This window comes from Pinus tabuliformis, chromosome X (genome assembly GCF_031772625.1).
Source record: "Pinus tabuliformis cultivar Carrire ecotype Pingquan chromosome X, CPIR1, whole genome shotgun sequence".
In the NCBI taxonomy this organism is placed as follows: domain Eukaryota; kingdom Viridiplantae; phylum Streptophyta; class Pinopsida; order Pinales; family Pinaceae; genus Pinus; species Pinus tabuliformis.
The window spans coordinates 276,364,045-276,382,943 of NC_142308.1; the positions used below are offsets into that span (position 1 = coordinate 276,364,045).

Sequence of the window (18,899 nt, forward strand, 5' to 3'; positions counted from 1 at the left end):
TCACTTTTCCAAAAAGTGTAACCCCACTCCATGCTATGACCCTTTAAGGAAAATCATCTATCATCTATAAGTCTCTTGATTTTCCAACAATATGCACTCTCTTTCTTCTATTGATATCTACATCTCTCAAGTGTTCTCATGTTTGTTTCAATTTCACCCATCTTTTCCTATTTATACTATGAGAGAGAGATCACTAATCTCTTCAATTGTATCATCTAATTCACCATATTTTAACGCATAACCTCCTTAATCATACCAACCACGTTATCTCAATAATGAGGTGTATAGCTAAGATAATCACAATAATCACAAATAAAATCTAAGAAACCCTAAAAAGTAAAAGAATTTGGGAGAATGTTGATGTTTCATTGATCTTAAAAAATGAAAAAAATAAAATAAAAAATAAAATAAAATTATTTCAAAGTTTTCAAAACAATCATTTACGTGTAGTTTACATTAAAATAATTTGCAAGAATCCTGATGTTTTACTAAAAAAAATAAAAAATACCAAAGGGGTTGGACCCAATGGTGGAAAACAAGGAATTTTTCACCGATGGGCAAGGTTCAATTCTCATGAGGGATTCTCTAGAGCCATGGGGGTGCATTGAGGTAATGGTTGAATGTGTGGCTACACGCAAAGATACCATGTTAAATGGTTTCGTGACTACTGCACATTTAAGTGGATCAAAGCCCACCCGCATGTCCCCCTTTAAAAGGACCAAAGGGGTTGGATCCAATGATGGAAGTGAAGAGTTTTTAACCATTGCACAAGGTTCAATTCACATGACGACTTCCTTCGAGCCATGGGGGCACCTTGAGGCAGTGGTACAACATGTAGTTGTACCTAGAGAAATTTACACCCAGAGAGACCATATTAAATAGTTTCTTGACTTGAATACACATAAGTGGATCAAAGGCCACCCAATGTCCTCTCTTATAAAGGTCAAAGGATCTTAGCTTGAGTGGTTTGGTGAAAAAATTGTTTCCCTGAGTGCTTGGATTCAAGTCTACTAAGACATGTTGTCATTGGCTCATTTGCGACATTTATGAAATAGTTGTAATTGGTGTAATAGCGCCAATTGAGAAGTCATCAATTTTTCACAACAATCATTTATCCTTACTATTTTTAGTGATTAAGAAAAAGTTTAAATGTGTTATGTTTTAAAATGTTTTAATTGAATTTTGCTCTATATTGTTTAGTAAGATTTTTTAATTAATATTAAAAAATCATTTTTCAATATATAAATAAAATTAATATTTTTAAAAATATTTATAATATTTCAAATTAAGTGTAATTTAATTATTTACTGTTTTAACATTTGGATAATATTTTTTCTAGGTCAATTTTACTTAATATTTAATAGAGATTCATTGGAATCTTGAGTTAGATGTATATAATCTATACAATCCAAATTTCCAAAAAAAATAAAAATAAAAAACTTAAAAAAAATTGAAAAATTAGAATTCAATCTCTAAACAAAAACCAAAACTTAAAATAGTTACAATATACTCTCTCCAATTATATTTTTCAGGGGGGGAAGGGATCCCCGCTGAAGAAGCCACATGTTACATATATTACACCTCATGTTATATATATATTACAACATACGTCTGTACGACAAACACATTACATCAAATACACTGCTGCGCAGCGGGATCGAAACCTGGTGGGGAGCGTGGCAACCGACCGCCCCCACCAACATATCATGCACGTCGCATGCAATACTCTCTCCAATTATATAAACTTCACAATTTAAATTTATAATTTTAACAAACCAAAACTTAAAACAGTTACAATATACTCTCTCCAATTATATAAACTTCACAATTTAAATTTATAATTTTAACAAATTCTTATTAAATTTGAAAAACAAAAAAAAAACAAAAACAAAAACATATTTTAAATTAAGTTTTATAAAAAATATCAAACATATTTTAAATTATAATTTATCTTAAAGAAATATAAAACTACAAATTTAAACTATGTAATGTTTTCAAGATCCTAAAATTGTTTTCAAGATCCTAAAATTCTTTAATTCAATTTATTTATGCATAATTTAAATAACTATAAAAAATACAATCTAACCAAATACTATAAACGGAACCATTAAAATGATTGATTTCTCATCGATTTCATTTGATTGGTTTGTCCTCATGAGCATTATTAACTATAATTAAGTATTTAATACTTAATTGTAAAAAATTTCAATTACCAAAAAGTTTATTAAGTGTATCCATGGTAATTGAGAAGCTCCAGTTTATTTGATATGATTATATATGATTATGCTTAAATATATTGTACTATGTTTTTTTTTTTTAAATTAGGTAGGTTGACCCAAATTTGTGTTCAATTAATTATAATTTTATAATTTAATACTTAATTGTAAAATTTTATAATTATGGTTTAATGATAACTTCACACTCAAATTAAGTTTCTTTGATATGATTATATATAATTATGCTTAAATATATTGTATTACATCCTTTTTCTTTCTTTTTTAAATTAGGTAAGTTGAGCCAAATTTAGGTTGAATTAATTATAATTTAATAATTAATCGTAAAACTTTGTCATTATCTTAATTACTAGAAATTAATTAAATATATTATTGATAATGGAGAAAATCTAATAATAACTTCCCACTCAAATTAAGTTTCATATAACTATATATGATTATGCTCCAATATGGTATACTGTGTCCCCTTCATTCCTTAAATTAAATTAAGTAGGAAGAGAGATGTCCCCTTCATTCCTTAAATTAAGTAGGAAGAGAGAAATCCCTTAAGTAGGAAAAAAAGGGAAGGCTTTTGAAAAGAAAAACCCTTCCGCAGAGATAATTGGTTAGACCTCTCACTCACTTACTTTTCGACGATCCCTTTTTTAAAATTTCTGAAGCCTATCGTACCCGGCGGCACATCGCCTCCTTCCTGGAATTGTCTTTTTCAGAGGAAAAAACTATATATGTTATATTGAGTTCATATAAACTGTTTTGATAAATACATAGCAAAATATGGATCGGAAAACCATCGATCAACATATCGCATCAGGTCTCATGCTGTGGATAATAAAAAACAAAAATGGTCAAAGACATTCTGAGCATATGTTCTAAAAAAAACATTGATACAAGTATTCACTGATATTGTGTGTGCACTGAGACATATTGCCAATGTGAGAAGATGCTAGCAGATGTGGAGCCGCCAGAGGAATGCCGCCTGTAGAAAGGAGTCGACGTCTGGTGTGATTTACTCCGGAGGCAAGCTGCCAGTAATCAAGGATATAATGGTTTCGGGAGGTGAATGAGAGTCCCGAAAAACATAGCCGCACCGCCACTTCCAGACATGCCAGAGCGTGAGGAGGAAGATGGCGTGCCAGAAGGGACGCTGTGAAGACCACCAAGAGAAAGAATCCTTAACCGTGGGGAAAAGGAGGACAGGAAAGCCATAGCAAGTTGACAGCTCGATCCAAATGGCAGAGGTGACAGTGCATTGGAAGAACATGTGGATGTTCGTTTCCAAGTGAGAACGACAAAAGCAGCACTGACTTGGACCCTGCCACCCTTTTAGTTGAAGAACATCCCATACAAGATTCCTGTCATGAAAAAGAAGCCAGCCAAACAGAGTGGATTTGAGAGGGCAGTTGGCTTTCCAAAGTTTGTGTGGGAAGGGGGAGGGAAGAGGCGGGGTGAGTGAGGTGAGGGCGGAGTAGAGTCGTTTAACAGTGATGGGGTGGGTGGTGGAGTCTGTAGAGCAGATGAGGGAGTCATGTGGCCCCATTTGAAGGATGTTCAGGCGAGAGAAATGAAGGGTGGCGGAGGACCAAAGGGGACGAAGGGGGGGGGGAATATGAAGTTGATAGTCCGATTTCCAGATGGGCGACAATGAGGACCATGAGTCAATGAGCATGGACCAGGTGAAGATGCCCCTGGTGTGAAAAAAGGTGAGAAGCGCCGGGGGAATATGGGATTCCAGGTTGTGAAGGGTGGGGTCAAGTGCAATGAAGACGGAAGAACCAGAAGAGAAAGACCATTTGAGAATACTGAAGAAAAAACGTTGATTCTTGCGAAAGCAGCACCAGATGGGAGATCCATTGCAGATCCCAAGAGTGGATCTTCTGAGCCAGAAATCTAAGCTGCGACCCTTTAAATATTTCTGCTTGATAAGAGTAGACCATGGGCTGTTCCCGAAGAAGGCCCTGTGCATGGATTTGACGATGAGAGCATTACCAAAACGCCGCATATTAATAAGACCCCAACCGCCATTCTTTTTGGGAATGGTGATGAAATCCATTCGTGCCAGGTGTAATTTCGATTGGTAGGAATGGCCTCCCCAAAGGTAATTAGCGGCAATTGACTGAATGATTTTGTGAACTTTTGCAGGGAGTACAAAGAGATGACCCCAATATACTGATAATTGGGAAAGAACCGCTTGTACAAGGACGAAACGGCCAGCAAGTGATAAAAGTCTGTGTTCCCATTTGGAGATTTTGCTATAGAATCTGTCAATGAGCCATAACCAATCAGCAAATTTGTTATTTTTGACTTTGAGTCGGAAACCAAGATATGGGAGGCCTTCCGTGAAGAGTGCGAGGTTGATGCCGAAACGAGTCGCTACCCAAAGGGCAGTGGCAAGGTTGGAGTTGTTATGAAATAACTTGGTTTTGTCATTATTGATGAATAGGCCAGTTGCCGCATGGAACTTCTGAAAGATGATGTATAAGCATGCCCAAGATGATTTACATAGCATGGCGAAAATAAGAATGTCATCAACAAAAAAGTTATGAGAGAGAGAGATGTCCTTACAAATCTTAACCGGCTTACACCTCCCATGTGAGACTGCAAGGTTGATATGCGAACTAAGAGAGTTCATCACCAAAATAAAGAGAAGAGGGGACAGTGGACATCCCTGACGGAGCCCTCGTTCCGCCTGGAAGAAGGTGGATGGAATTCCGTTGATAATGACAGAGTAGTGAACGGATTTAACACATGCCATAATCCATCTGCATGCCCGTGGCGAGAGTCCGATTTTTGCAAGTAGAACTCGGATGAAGCTCCAACTGACACAGTCAAATGCCTTTGAGAGATCAATCTTGAGGGCGGCCGCGTCAATGTTCTTGGAGGAAATGGCAAAAAGACCTTCTTGTGCAAGGGCGACGGCATCAAGTATGAGCCGATCCTTCAAAAAAGCATGTTGCTGAGGAGATATATAGGAACTGAGAGTTTTTTTCATGCGTTCAGCAATGATCTTAGAAACGATTTTATATAGAGCATTGCACAGGGCAATGGGCCTGTAATCCCCGAAGGATGTTGGTTTCTCTATCTTTGGTATTAAGGCAATGAAGGTGGCCGATAGTGCACTGTTAATGTTCCCAGCTTGGCAGGTAGCATTTACCATGTTGAGAAGATCGTCTTTGAGAATATCATAGAAATGTGAGTAAAATTCGATTGGAATACCGTCAGGCCCGGGGCTTTTGTCCTTCTTGAAGCCTTTTATGATGCTAGAGAGTTCCCCTTCCGAAATAGGTCTGAGGAAGAGATCATTAGCAGCGGCGTCAAACATGGTCGGGAGGTGGTTAACCGCCCACATCATGTCATAGATGTCATTATGTTGGCGTTTGTATTGACCTCTGAAGAATGAAGTTGCCTCGGCAGAGATGTCATGTTGAGTGTTGTGGGTGTTGCCCATCGAATCATTCATACTCCAGATCGAATTCCTTGTTCTGCGCGCGCTGGCGATGTTGTGGAAAAACTTAGTGTTCCTGTCGCCCTGTTTGAGCCAGAGAGCTCATCTTTTCAATCTCCATGAGGCCTCCTCTTTTAGGAGCAGATCTTGTTTCCGTTTCTCAAGGGACCATAGGAGGATCTTCTTGTCGAAGGATAGTCCGTGAAGATGGATGGAGGACGAGATGAAATTTATTTCTTGCGAGATATTGCTTAGATCCCGAGAGTCGGATGCTTTTTTCTTGATTTGCCATGACTTTACGTCCCCCCTGAGTTTGTCCATCTTTTCGCGGAAGGTGAGGAAGGGAGCATCCTCAGAGAGAGTGATATGGCCCCAAGTGGACTTGACAAAGGCCTCAAAGGAATGATCCTGTAGATGAACTGTATTAAACTTGAATGAGTAACCCTTCCTTTGTTGTTCATTGACCCATGCTAATGAAATGGGTTTGTGATCGGAGGTGGCGGCAACACCAGTTTTGGTTGTGGGCATCCCCCAGTCCTCAATGATAGAAGAATACAGGATGAAACGATCAATTCGCTTAGCAATATAAGCGTTACCCACTCTCCCATTGTTCCACGTGGGGGCCATAGGAACCGGAGGGACGTCGACCAGGTCCCTATTGAGGAGCTCAGCACGCATTTTAACTGCTAAACTGTCCATAGACGAGCAGTGACCCCAACATTCTTGTGAGCAGAGCGTGAAGTTGAGATCACCCGCAATGATCAAAGATTGTATGTCAAGGATGCCTGTTAGGAGAAAAGAGTCCCAGAAGGGGGTTCTGTTCTTGTAAGGCGCGTAAACATTGAGCAGCTTTATTGGTCGGGGTCTTCCCCGAATGCTCGCGGAGAGGAGAATACCAGCTTGACATTTGTATGCGATGGCTTTGACCATAAGAGGGTTCCAAAGGGACACTAGACCTCCCGACAGGCCCTCAGCACTGATTGCCGACATGTGCCAGGAGGGAAACATTCTTCTGAAGAAAGCGATTGCAGACGAACTGGTGTGCATGGTCTCCTGTACAAAAATGATGCATGGATTTTCCGATAGGAATGTAGCTTTCAAAGCCAAGAATTTTGGGGCCATTCCTAAACCCCGAATGTTGTAAGAGACGAGGAAGGTCATTTAGAAGAGCTTCCAGCCACGCTTGCTCTAAGAGGCTGAGGGGGAGGAGACTCAAGGATGGGGACGTCGATGAGAGGAAGGTTAATGACACCCAAATCTGTGGCGATCGATCGTCCTCTAAAATGCCTGCTGCCACCTCTGGTTTTTTTGCGGACGGTAATGTTCTTGGCGGAGGCGGGACTGATGGAAGGGAAGGCGGGCTTGTGGATGGTGAGCGGTTCAAGGATGGGAGGGTGACGGTTCAGGAGTTGGTCAATGTCGTTGTCCGGTTCGTTGAGAGGGGAGGAGACAGGGGAGTTGAAAGGGGTCGAAGAAGGGTGAAAATCTTTGGTTGTTGGAGATGGAGGGGACGAGGATATTTGTATTGGATGGGAACCGACAACGAAATCAGCGACATTCAAGGGGAGCGGGGAGGGGACCGAGTTCTCTTCTGGCTGTTCCGGGATGGGAGGGCATGAGAAGTCGGCCATATTCATGAGAGGGGGAGATAGCGGGGGGCTTTTAAAGTCGGCGAGGTTAGGCGATTCTCCCTTATTAGCATGATCAGAGGACATAAAGGAGAAATGTCGCCCTGAGAGGCTGTCACTATCAGATGGATCCTTGGTTTTTATAGAGCGAAGGGGCCTCGTTCTCCTGTATTTACAATCATTGTGTAGATGGCCTGTGCGGTGGCAAGTGGAGCATCTGAAGGGGATGCCCCAGAAATCAATTCTCTGATATATACGGGATCCTTCCCATATGATTTCCAGCTGTTCGGGGTAGCCGCCTTTGTAAGGCCTCTCAATGAGGATCCAAGCAATGCGCTTATCCTTTTCCCCCGAATCCATGGGTCAACATAGATAAATTTACCAATCGCATTGCCAATTGATTCGAGAGATTCCTGCGTCCATAGCTCGAGTGGGAGATTGGGAAGCTTTAACCATATCAAAGAGTGGGAAGGTGTGTTCTTGAGAGGGTCAAAGCCCATGTACCACCTTGAGAGCGATAGGAAACTCCGTCCAGATACCCACGGTTTATCCAGAACCCTTTCTAAGTCCTCCTGCTTTTGGAAGTGGAAAGAATACCATTCTTTCATCATACGGGAGATAATGGGAGTGTAGCCGATTATAGGCATCCATGTTTTTGAAATCCATGCTCTCATGTCTGCTTCGGCCAGTTCGGGGAAATACCATTTCCCAACAAGAGCAAACTTCTGTAGACTGTCTATGCGCTCAGTCAAAAAAGACCCGGAGATCGTGACCGCCTTTGGGGGGGGGACCGTCTTAGCTGGTGCTCTGTTTTTTTTCCGACGGGATAACTGTTGCTGAGATGCGAAGAGGGGAGGGTCCCTTAGCCGTGAAGGGAGGGAGCCTGACAGAGTGTCATGCCAGCTGGGGTTCCCACTTGTAGCATAGATAGCCTCTTCGGTTTCAATGGCCGCCGCCAATAGAGCCTTTGTACCCGGGGAGTCGCTGTCTGCGGCCATCCCCAGGCCGGTGAGAGATCCCAAAAAGACCGAGGGGAGATCCAAGGGAGGGCCCCGTACAATCAAAGGCTTGATTTAGAACCGTCGAAAAAGAAGCCGACGGAGAGAGATGCCCAGATGGAAAGTCGGCGGTGGGAGATAAGAGCTGGATGGGATACGGAGTCCTGACAAAATTCAAGTCCCAACAAGGTAGAAGGCCCAAAAGCTGACAAAGAATGATCTAAGAGAGGAGAATGGTGGCGCGGGTGACGTTGTGAACCGCCATAACCGCAGATCCCATGCAAGGTGGTGAGCAGAAGGGGCAGTGGTTGCAGAGAGGAAGGTGAGGAGTTATGACTGAGAGCCGGGAAAACGTGAATTTTGAAAAAGAGCCGGAAAGACAATCGGAAAAAACGTGTGCTCCCGGAGAGAGCGCTATGCTTCCGGGCGATTGTTACAGTCTATGCAGCAGCAACAGCACTGTAAAACTATCCACCATTTCCCAATTCGAATTCTGAAGTCTTGACAAGGCCGATAAATGTAAAATGATGCTCTGATTTTCTTGACTAGTGCACAGAGCATGTTGCAGACGGCCTGGAGTTGGGCTGAGAGAGCTTGCCAGAACTGTGGAAGGGAAGAAATACCCTTCAACCCCAAAATGAGACCTGAAGGAGGAGAAAATCCTCTGTGTAGGAGCCAATTGGCGAAAGAACAAGAGGCGAGGAGATTACCAGGACCCAGATAGCAAAGACTTATGTGATAAACCAAATAAAAGCAGCTATACTGAGAGCGATATCTAATACTGACTGAAACGTTATATAAATCCCGGATCCAGATAGAAAAACTATATAACAGCAGAGACTTATGTGATAAACCAAATAAAAGCAGCTATACAGAGCGCGATATCTAATACTGACTGAAACGTTATATAAATCCCGGACCCAGATAGTAAAACTATATAACAGTAGCAATACGAGCATAAAACAGGGGAGCCGTACCTGGAGTCGCGCAGAGGACACCGGATGCAGAAGGCTGAGCCATGGACGCCGGGAGAGACAGAGAGGAGGCGTGAGCCTCCGGTCCACAAGGACCAGAGGAGAGTGGAAGCGTCAAGAATGAGCCGAGGCGAGGTTAAAAGGATGGCGGAATGTGTAGTGGTGTAGACACGTCGTCGAGGGATCAGGCGGAGGACGTAGCCGAGTGTCTAGCCATGCAAGAGCAGCCAATGCATGAGCCTGTAGTTGACGTGTGAAGGATTGTGGGTCTGGCCAGCAAATGCAGATTATTGGCTGGGGGCGGTTGGCAGAACCAAAGCCTGGCTCGTAGGTGGATACCGCGGATTATTGGCTGTTGGTAGTAGTCGTGATAGGCTGAAAGCGGATTATTGGCTCCTGGTGAGTGGTCGTTGGCCAGAGGATGCCATGGCTGTAGCTAGCTTCCCACCCGGCGTGCGCGCAGCTCCCAGCCTCCTTCCTGGAATTGTCGCAAAGCTAAATCCACCACACGTTCCTCCCTCCTTGGCAAAAGGTGTCCACATCAGGACGAACCAGCCTTCTTTCTCAGACAGCGGTCACGTGCATCTACAGATCAACTTGTGAAAATGACTATCCGTAAATTACACGGTAGAATTTCATCCGTTTGAGTCAACAAGTATTTGAAGATTGCGTAGTCACGTTTATGATCGCGATTTTATAAATATGTTCCAGAAGATTCACCATTAAGATTAACAAAATGTGTACCTACAATAAGGTTAAGAAAAAGTCCGATTCATATTCGCGACATATAAAGATTTAACAAGGGCAGCTGCGAGGCAGCGAGTCCCTGCATGAAGTTAAGAACAGGGAGTTGGGCAGATAACGCAGTGGAGTGTCGAATGAATTAGCATGAAGTTAAGAACAGGGAGCTGGGCAGATAACGCAGTGGAGTGTCGAATGAATTACTTAACTACTAAGTCTCAAGGAACAGATGCAAGTGTAAGGCTGAAGTACCAGTTTCGGTAGACTGTGTCAACTTCTTCTGAAACTCAGACAACAGGCAATGATAAATGCCAAAATAGTAAACTACTAAGTCTCAAGGAACAGATGCAAGTGTAAGGCTGAAGTACCAGTTTCGGTAGACTGTGTCAACTTCTTCTGAAACTCAGACAACAGGCAATGATAAATGCCAAAATAGTAAACAAGAAAATAAACCAACTACTAGGATCAATAAAGAATACCATTCATAAGTGTCCATACTGCAGCTGCTTTTACGCCTGTATGGTTGATCTGGTTGTTTGGATGAGGCATATGATTTTATAAAAAAAATGCCATTTAAACCTACCACCCGCCAGTGATACGGGACATACATTGATAGCAGTGGATAGTGGGGTCTAGAGAGCTGGGCAGATAACGCAGTGGAGCTTCTCCTGCTTTTTTGTCGAATGAATTACTTAACTACTAAGTCTCAAGGAACAGATGCAAGTGTAAGGCTGAAGTACCAGTTCCGGTAGACTGTGTCAACTTCTTCTGAAACTCAGACAACAGGCAATGATAAATGTCAAAATAGTAGACAAGAAAGAGTGTAAGTTTCATTAACTATGGGCTGCAATATTACATGATATGTTACTGGAAAGGGCATAGCAATAGTCACATGAGCACTATATACCAAAGATCTGAACATTATTGAATAACTAACTTGCAGAGAATCGTCATCAATTCAAGACACAAGTAACATGAAAACTGCCGTGGAGCTTACATTTGACCTTGAAAATAAGCATTTCTTATGACAGACTGTAACATGTGAAGAATACAAGACAAGCACGAATGCTAACAATTAGGACATTAGACCGGCATCCGAGCAGAGACGATAGAAGCATAAAAAATGCGAGTTGCACCACCATGGCAGACCCAAATGCATATTTGAAGCATCCGTTGTACACTTGTAACAGAGAAGGAAGCGGGGAAATGAGACAATGCGTAAAATAATGCAAAAATAGGCTTGAGATTCAGAATTATTGTTTTCTTGGTTTCTTTTTTCTTTGTCTTTCGACTTTTACGATGTCAATAATCAGAAGAGCCATGAGAACAAGTGCTAAGAGAAACAATGCCGCGAGTTGAGTAAGTTGGCTTATGCTAATGGATTCCATGTTATGTGAAGCGGGGAGATGTATGTGAATATCCAGGTGCAGAAGAGGCCAATTTATAAAAAAGTTCAACGTGTTTGTAAGCTGGTTTGAAGTGTGAATGGAGCTAAAATACTTGACTAAAATACTTGAAGCTCGGATGGAGCAGGCAGTATTTAATGGTCGGCATAAAACGAAAAGCTTACGTTATGTGAGCAATTGGTGCAATTAAGTGATCGATATGACATGGGGAGCAAATGGCATATGGAATGATGTATGTGGCGGCAGAAGTAAATGCGAAATTAGGTGATGTATCTGACATCGGGCAATCTTGGTGGTAGATTGGGTCGCGCTAGACAGGAGATTTATGTCAATATCTAGGTGCAGAAATAAGTACATATACGGATTGATTTGGAATGGAGCTAATGGGCATAAAACGAAAACCTTACGTTAAGTGAGCGATCGGTGCAATTAGGTGATCGATGTGACATGGGGAGCAAATGGCATATGGAATGATGGATGTGCAATTAGGTGATCGATGTGACATGGGGAGCAAATAGCATATGGAATGATGGATGTGGCGGCAGTAGTAAATGCGAAATCAGGTGGCTGTGGCTAGTAGTGATTTACGTATGAGAGTTAACAGCAATGGTCTAAGCAATGGGAATAGCACTAATCTAATGCTTATCTGACTAATCAAGTATGGATATCACGTTACTCACCACTCTTTATCCCGAAACAATTGAACGGGCATGGCCTAGTAACGTCTTGAGCGGACTGGGGCTGCTAGGTTAACAACGTATCCATGCAAGTAGAGCAAGTAGAGTATGGCAAGTAGAGAGGTTGTAGTAGGTCCAGTTGGCTGATGGCAATGACTTCTATCCTTACCAATAGAATCATTAACTAAATAGATTCCCCTCAAGAACTCATTCGTTCTTACTAGTTCAAGGAAAAGGAATTGACTCAACTTATTTAGTTAAGGGGGGGCTGCATTCTTGATTTCTCAAAGGGGAGGAACAAACAATTCGATATAGGAGAAGAGGTCAGCGGAAACACTTCGGGACTAGGTCAGCTCTTGATTGTTAGAGCAATCGTGATCATGAGAACATTGAGAGTTAACAGCAATGGTCTAAGCAATGGGAATAGCACTAATCTAATGTCCCGAAACAATTGAACGGGCATGGCCTAGTAACGTCTTGAGCGGACTGGGGCTGCTAGGTTAACAACGTATCCATGCAAGTAGAGCAAGTAGAGTATGGCAAGTAGAGAGGTTGTAGTAGGTCCAGTTGGCTGATGGCAATGACAACTTCTATATGCCGATATTCTCTATGTATGATTTCTGTAGTGGATGGAGACTTCAGATTTCATAGGCCTTGTCAGCTATGGAAGTGGGCCTTGATGAGTTTAGAGAGAAAGTTTCTATTGACTAATCAAGTATGCAAGTAGAGAGGTTGTAGTAGGTCCAGTTGGCTGATGGCAATGACAACTTCTATATGCCGATATTCTCTATGTATGATTTCTCTAGACAGTAGGCTACCTTACTGCACCAGCCCATCTTATCTTTCTGCCTTCTATCCTTACCAATAGAATCATTAACTAAATAGATTCCCCTCAAGAACGAATGAGTTCTTACTAGTTCAAGGAAAAGGAATTGACTCAACTTATTTAGTTAAGGGGGCTGCATTCTTGATTTCTCAAAGGGGAGGAACAAACAATTCGATATAGGAGAAGAGGTCAGCGGAAACACTTCGGGACTAGGTCAGCTCTTGATTGTTAGAGCAATCGTGATCATGAGAACATTGAGAGTTAACAGCTAACGTCTTGAGCGGACTGGGGCTGCTAGGTTAACAACGTATCCATGCAAGTAGAGCAAGTAGAGTATGGCAAGTAGAGAGGTTGTAGTAGGTCCAGTTGGCTGATGGCAATGACAACTTCTATATGCCCATATTCTGGCTCATGATACTTGACACCTCTGAAAGAACACAAATTATTCTTATTAGCACATTTTCCTAAATGTAAGACAGTAAATATTAGAAAACTGCGAGAACCAAGGTTTTGTATTGCAGCAGGCACACGAAAATCCTCAACAGGGAGCCTTAAAAGAACACCTCAGTTTAAACTTCAAACTCCACAGCAGTCTACACATGATTTACTGCCATTCAAGTATTATAATACCATGGCTTTTGATTCAAACAAAGAACCTCAATTCCGTGGAAGACATCTATGTCCCCTCTAAATATAAAACGACTTCGGAAACTGTTTACAAGCCACTAATTTGAATTTTGTACAGAGTGACAGAACACAGCACAAGGATATGATTTGCTTTGATATATTTCACTTAGTATCTTTGTACATTATTTCCCTGGAGATGGAGACTTGAATTCACACTGTTAGATTTGAATCCACACAATTAGGATGGTTTCATGTTTTTATAACTATTTCTAAAGACCTGAACCAATAATTATCTTGAAACCACACAATTAAAAAACACATACCACTTCTGCTAAGTTCTTTTGACATAATGATCATACGTCTTATTCAATATGTTATAGTAAATATACATCTTATTAATTACATTAAACAAACATCTTAGATATCACCTGTTAATGGGAAACTGTACACAAAAGCATACACACCGATCATACATCTTATTCAAAAGATATGTTATATTCTCAAGGGCACTTGTGTCTGTTGCCATGTGTTGTTAGGTTGGCGTAGCAGGGGCAGAGATCAGTATTTCCCGATGTACCAGGAGGAACAAAGTTGCATTTGGCACAGCATGTACCACAAGCTCTCAAGCATATCCTATGGCGGGATGCTTCTTTGCATCTTTCTCCACATGCTGCATTGCAATCTGCCACAAGCAAATCAAACAGCATGGGATTCTGAGCAAGAGTCTTGAACTTATTAAAAAATGTTAACACAACAAAAAAAATAATAAGTGATTATGAGAAAGAGTCTTGAATTTATAAGAAAATTTTGAAACATCAACACCAACAAGAAATAAGTAATAAACAGAAAACAATAATAAGAAATAAGGTCAGAAATGAACCTTGAATTCATTTATTTAAAAAGAGTGAGTCAGCAATAGCAGCAACCAACGGTTAAAACAACAACAACAAACAATGAGAGTTTTCAGAAATAATGAAATATGTTTAAAACTTTCAGAACGTTTTATACCTATGCTCTGCAAAATCAGCCCATGTATCTCATTCCTTTGGACCTGGAAGCAGGAAAAGAAAGGAACCCAATGTGATTAGTTCAATATATGTAATATTGGGCTTTCTGTGTCTAGTCATGATTTGAACTCTCACCTGAGAATAAATTATATCAATGTGATAGTCTAGCCATATATATACTCACCCCAGCTGTTGTGGAAACTCCAATCTCAGCAGCTTTCACAGACAACTGATTCATAAATTACCAATGAGTTAATTTCTAACCTAATCAACTACTTCTTGTTTACACTAGCTAAAAAGATTAGGAAAAAGAGACTTGAACAATTGGGCTTTAACTAGAATGAACATGCATAAATATACATAACTAAAATTTAGCTATAGCTGGACACAACTTGATGCCAGTATACAATATCACCCTACAGCACAAACCTATGACACAGAATGGATTATGAAAATGGCTAGTATATAAATGTTTTATCAGAAAAGGAGACAAGGTAACAATATAATTCTCCTACTAAAAAAGGAGTGCAGGAAATCCTCTCGTTTCTTTTTCATAGTTACACATATATATGTAACCCCAGAGAAAAGTATTAAGTACTCCATTAGAGAAGCAGAAGAATATAATTTTAAACATGTAAACTGGAATGGTAAGTCAACAGCTACATAACACTTCGCTACCTGAACAACAGGTATCATTACAAGAAATAAGAAAAACGCCCTGCTTGCAGGAGCCATGGGGATTGCCCAGACCCTAATGGAGTATATACACAAGTGAAGAATAATTATGATGTGTGTATATATTTTGACAGAAAACAATGAAAAGATTATGTGGATATTCCTCTTTTCTTTGCATCCAATGTAACGTAGATGATACACACTAAAATCATTTAGCTCTATACATCTTCAATCACAATTTTCACAAAATTATAAACAAATTCAATTCGGAAAGGTCCAGTATTTTAGGATATTCTCTGGAAACCCAAATTGCTTTATGCTATTTGGTCATAGCTACTTACTTCTGTGCAAGAACAGGTCCAGACTTCATGCAACCAATGTAAATTCTTGGTTTAGATCGGTATCGTGCAAGAGTGGTGGCCAGCATCCCTGAGAAGAGCATCTGTATGTTCTTAGTGATAACAGAATAGGGCAAAGATATCCTTCCATTGATAGTAGTTATCAACTTATCCTGGTTCTAAAAGAATGAGGGATTGGTACCTAAATTAACATGCACATCATCATCGACCTTAACATAGAAATCTGCATCCCATTTTGCTACTGCTGTAGAAAAATAGGTCTTGGTCTTTGCTGAGAGCTCGTGGTAGCCTTCAACATGTTCCAATCTAAGGAAATCATGATGCTATGCGTCTTCTGAATCAATGGAACGATCCAAAATACCACCAGGTGTAACACTGTGTCCAATAACGAATCTAATAACAATGCCTTTCTTCTCCTCCAACTGCTTCAGTTTGGATCCTGTGAGGAACAAAAGGTCCAATTATCAAAATCAACGGATATCTAGAAAAGCTACAGACAGCAGAATATCCCTACCCTAGGTTCATACACACTCATGAGAACTATTTTTGCAATTAAAAGCATTTATTATTTATTAACCAGATTTCAAAACCTATAAATTTATTAGCAATAACTGATATGGACCTTGTGGCATCCAGGTTTCTCGAACAGAGTCCCGCTGCTTTCTACTGCTAAAAGCTGTATTGATTCCAATCACAACAAATGCCTTCTGGCGTACCTTAGGGCCTTGTCCATCAGGCTTCTCAAGAACAGGTGACCCATTGAGGTTGGCTGATTTTTCAGTCCGAGCAACTGCTAATTCCATTTCAAGAGAAGAAATTGTTTTGTCTAAATCTGGAAACCCAAATTGCTTTATGCTATTTGGTCATAGCTACTTACTTCTGTGCAAGAACAGGTCCAGACTTCATGCAACCAATGTAAATTCTTGGTTTAGATCGGTATCGTGCAAGAGTGGTGGCCAGCATCCCTGAGAAGAGCATCCGTATGTTCTTAGTGATAACAGAATAGGGCAAAGATATCCTTCCATTGATAGTAGTTATCAACTTATCCTGGTTCTAAAAGAATGAGGGATTGGTACCTAAATTAACATGCACATCATCATCGACCTTAACATAGAAATCTGCATCCCATTTTGCTACTGCTGGCACCTGTGTGCTGTCAAATGCTTCATGTGCTGTCAAATGCTTCATCTGTAATTCCATTTCCAACCAGATAACCCTGAAAAACTAGCCATGCAAGAAGTCAGCAGGCCTGAATGAAGCCTATGAATTTCAATTAGATTAGCAAAGAGACTGGACGTAGTAATAAACAGGCTAGTAATAAAAAGAAAAAACGAATAATTAAAAGTTATATAAAAAATTATTAAATAAAATAATATGACAATTAGAATATATAAATATATAAAAGTCGCCACAGCTGGACCGCTGGACTTCATGCTACCGCATGGATACCAAGTGTCGCGTTACCTGCACCCTAAGATCGCCATGATCGAGCGACGAAGCTGGAATACGTTGTAAGTAAAGATAAGAAATCAAAGAACCATCCAGTATATGTCGTATAGGAATACCTGGGATGTTTCAGCCTGTGTGTTGATCCTGACGGTACAGAAAAACCAGAGACATATCAATCTGTGGTGACTCAACCAATTCCCCCATATCTTCCTCTTCTTCTTGTTTTGGGTTCATCCAAGTCCCGACGGAAAATCCCAATGGCACAATTCATGCAGTGAATGAATGGCTTCTGTGCGCAGCGGGTGAACCACTTTCTGTGTGCAGTGGGTGAACCACTTGAGTTAATGGCTTATTTGAATGGCTTCGTGCAGTTAATGACTTGGGAGTAGGTAGGTGATGTTGTGAACGGCTTGCTTTCTTTGCGCTGTTAGACAACAAATTCTATGCCTTCAGAGAAGAGCAGAGAGATCCAGGAATTATGAAAAGCTGGCAGTTCTTGCTTTGCTAACATGGTAATGGTGAACAGTAGATTTTATGCCTCATATTATGAGAATTGTAATTTGATATTCAGTTTCTATTATACTAGGATTTACTCTAGTTGCAATTAACTTTTAATCAGGAGTCACTTAGGTTGATGATTATCAGTGTTTTTGACATACCTATTATGTGAGTGTACTTGAGGATATATATAGCCTTGTGCACATGCATAGAATTGTGAAACGTTGCCTCAGAATTCCGTTGCTTTCACGGTAGGCCAATCCTCTGTCCTCTTCAGGAGGGCCTTCGATGCCCTAAAAGATCAATCCTCAGCCTCAGGATGATTCTGGTACCCAGAAGAGTAATTCGTTGTTCCCAGGAGGCCCTTCGCCGCCTTGGAAGACCAACCTGCAGCCTCAGGCTCAGGAAGACTCTGCTACTTGGCAAAGGTAATCCGCTGCCTTACAAGGTTGACCCAACCCTCGCTGCCACAGACAATTAAGTTTCCAATCTTTGCTGGCCACAGAAAGTCTGATTCTTAGCCCTGGTATGCCACCCGCCCGACAGCAATGGCGTTTACAACGTCATCATGAGCCTGAATCGTTTCGACGCACTTGAGGTCCGAGACTCGCCATACCTTCACAGTCATATCTGAGGAGCCTGAATACAAGAAACCATTGGTGTAAGCCAGAGAGCATATCGCGCCCACATGCTTCGGGGACTTAGGGTTTGTCGACTTAGGGTTTTCAGTACCGCCTGACCAACATCCAAAAACGTCGCGCTTCGGCTTCATCCAGTGATGTATGCAATCCAGCAGCGTGAGTATTGTGGCTATTCGCTTGTGGCCATCCCCAGAACTCGAACCAGAGCGGCCTCATACGCGGATTTCGTGGTCTGCGTGGGCGCTGAAAAGCTTGTCCTCTGTAACTACTATTCCTCTCACCATTGCGCACGGCCGAGGAAACAGCACCTAGTACCTCGGAATAACAGCTGTTGAACCATGGTGCATCATGGCATGCACCAGCTGCCAATGCAGAACATTGTAACAGGGAACACGGAGCTTTACTAAACCTTCGCATACCCGGGCAGAAGTAATGCTAACATTAAAACCAGACACCCGTGACGGTTAGCGAAAATGCACTGGGCTTATTGCTTTTAAGCTATGGTCGAGCCTCTTCCGCCTCGGGAAGAGGCCAAATAAGATGGCGAAGTTGAGCTGCGAATGAAACTTAGCATACGTCCCACACAAAGCATTTCGAAACTTTAGCATAACAACCGAAACAACCGAATAACACCTTCGAATTAATGCTATCTCCGTCCGGAACGATTACTATAGTCCCTGCCGGATGCCAGATGGCAGGGACTAATAATATTTTATT

General features: G+C 41.3%; 2 protein-coding genes across 3 annotated transcripts; both read right to left on the bottom strand.

Annotated features, from left to right (window-relative positions):
• Positions 1-14,053: 14,053 nt before the first annotated feature.
• LOC149139469 (cypmaclein-like) lies at positions 14,054-15,295 on the bottom strand. Its single transcript, XM_089446828.1, has 4 exons — positions 15,239-15,295; positions 14,745-14,789; positions 14,562-14,604; positions 14,054-14,235 (listed from the first exon to the last, which is right to left on the bottom strand). Exons 1-4 carry the CDS (start codon positions 15,293-15,295, stop codon positions 14,054-14,056), a joined length of 327 nt encoding a protein of 108 aa, XP_089302954.1.
• A 281-nt stretch (positions 15,296-15,576) lies between these two features.
• LOC149139470 (putative beta-1,3-galactosyltransferase 2) lies at positions 15,577-16,789 on the bottom strand. Of its 2 annotated transcripts, XM_089446826.1 has the most exons (4): positions 16,671-16,789; positions 16,217-16,559; positions 15,776-16,033; positions 15,577-15,664 (listed from the first exon to the last, which is right to left on the bottom strand). In XM_089446826.1, the coding sequence occupies exons 2-3, from the start codon at positions 16,395-16,397 to the stop codon at positions 15,918-15,920; spliced, it is 297 nt and encodes a 98-aa protein (XP_089302952.1). In that variant the 5' UTR covers positions 16,398-16,559; positions 16,671-16,789; the 3' UTR covers positions 15,577-15,664; positions 15,776-15,917. The 2 variants fall into 2 exon arrangements, with proteins under 2 accessions (XP_089302952.1, XP_089302953.1); XM_089446827.1 differs by lacking the exon at positions 16,671-16,789 and having other exon boundaries at positions 16,217-16,638.
• Between the last annotated feature and the right edge of the window lie 2,110 nt (positions 16,790-18,899).

Bases quoted from the DNA above. Each gene is read 5' to 3' on its own strand.
- LOC149139469 (XM_089446828.1), bottom strand. From the start codon at position 15,295: ATGGCTCCTGCAAGCAGGGCGTTTTTCTTATTTCTTGTAATGATACCT. The intron at 14,605-14,744 runs GTGAGTATATAT...TCCTGCTTCCAG, and splicing joins GAGTTTCCACAACAGCTGGG to GTCCAAAGGAATGAGATACA. The intron at 14,236-14,561 runs GTATAAAACGTT...TGCTTGTGGCAG, and splicing joins GCTGATTTTGCAGAGCATAG to ATTGCAATGCAGCATGTGGA.
- LOC149139470 (XM_089446826.1), bottom strand. From the start codon at position 16,397: ATGGAATTAGCAGTTGCTCGGACTGAAAAATCAGCCAACCTCAATGGG. The intron at 16,034-16,216 runs GTCCATATCAGT...TGTTCCTCACAG, and splicing joins AGAAACCTGGATGCCACAAG to GATCCAAACTGAAGCAGTTG.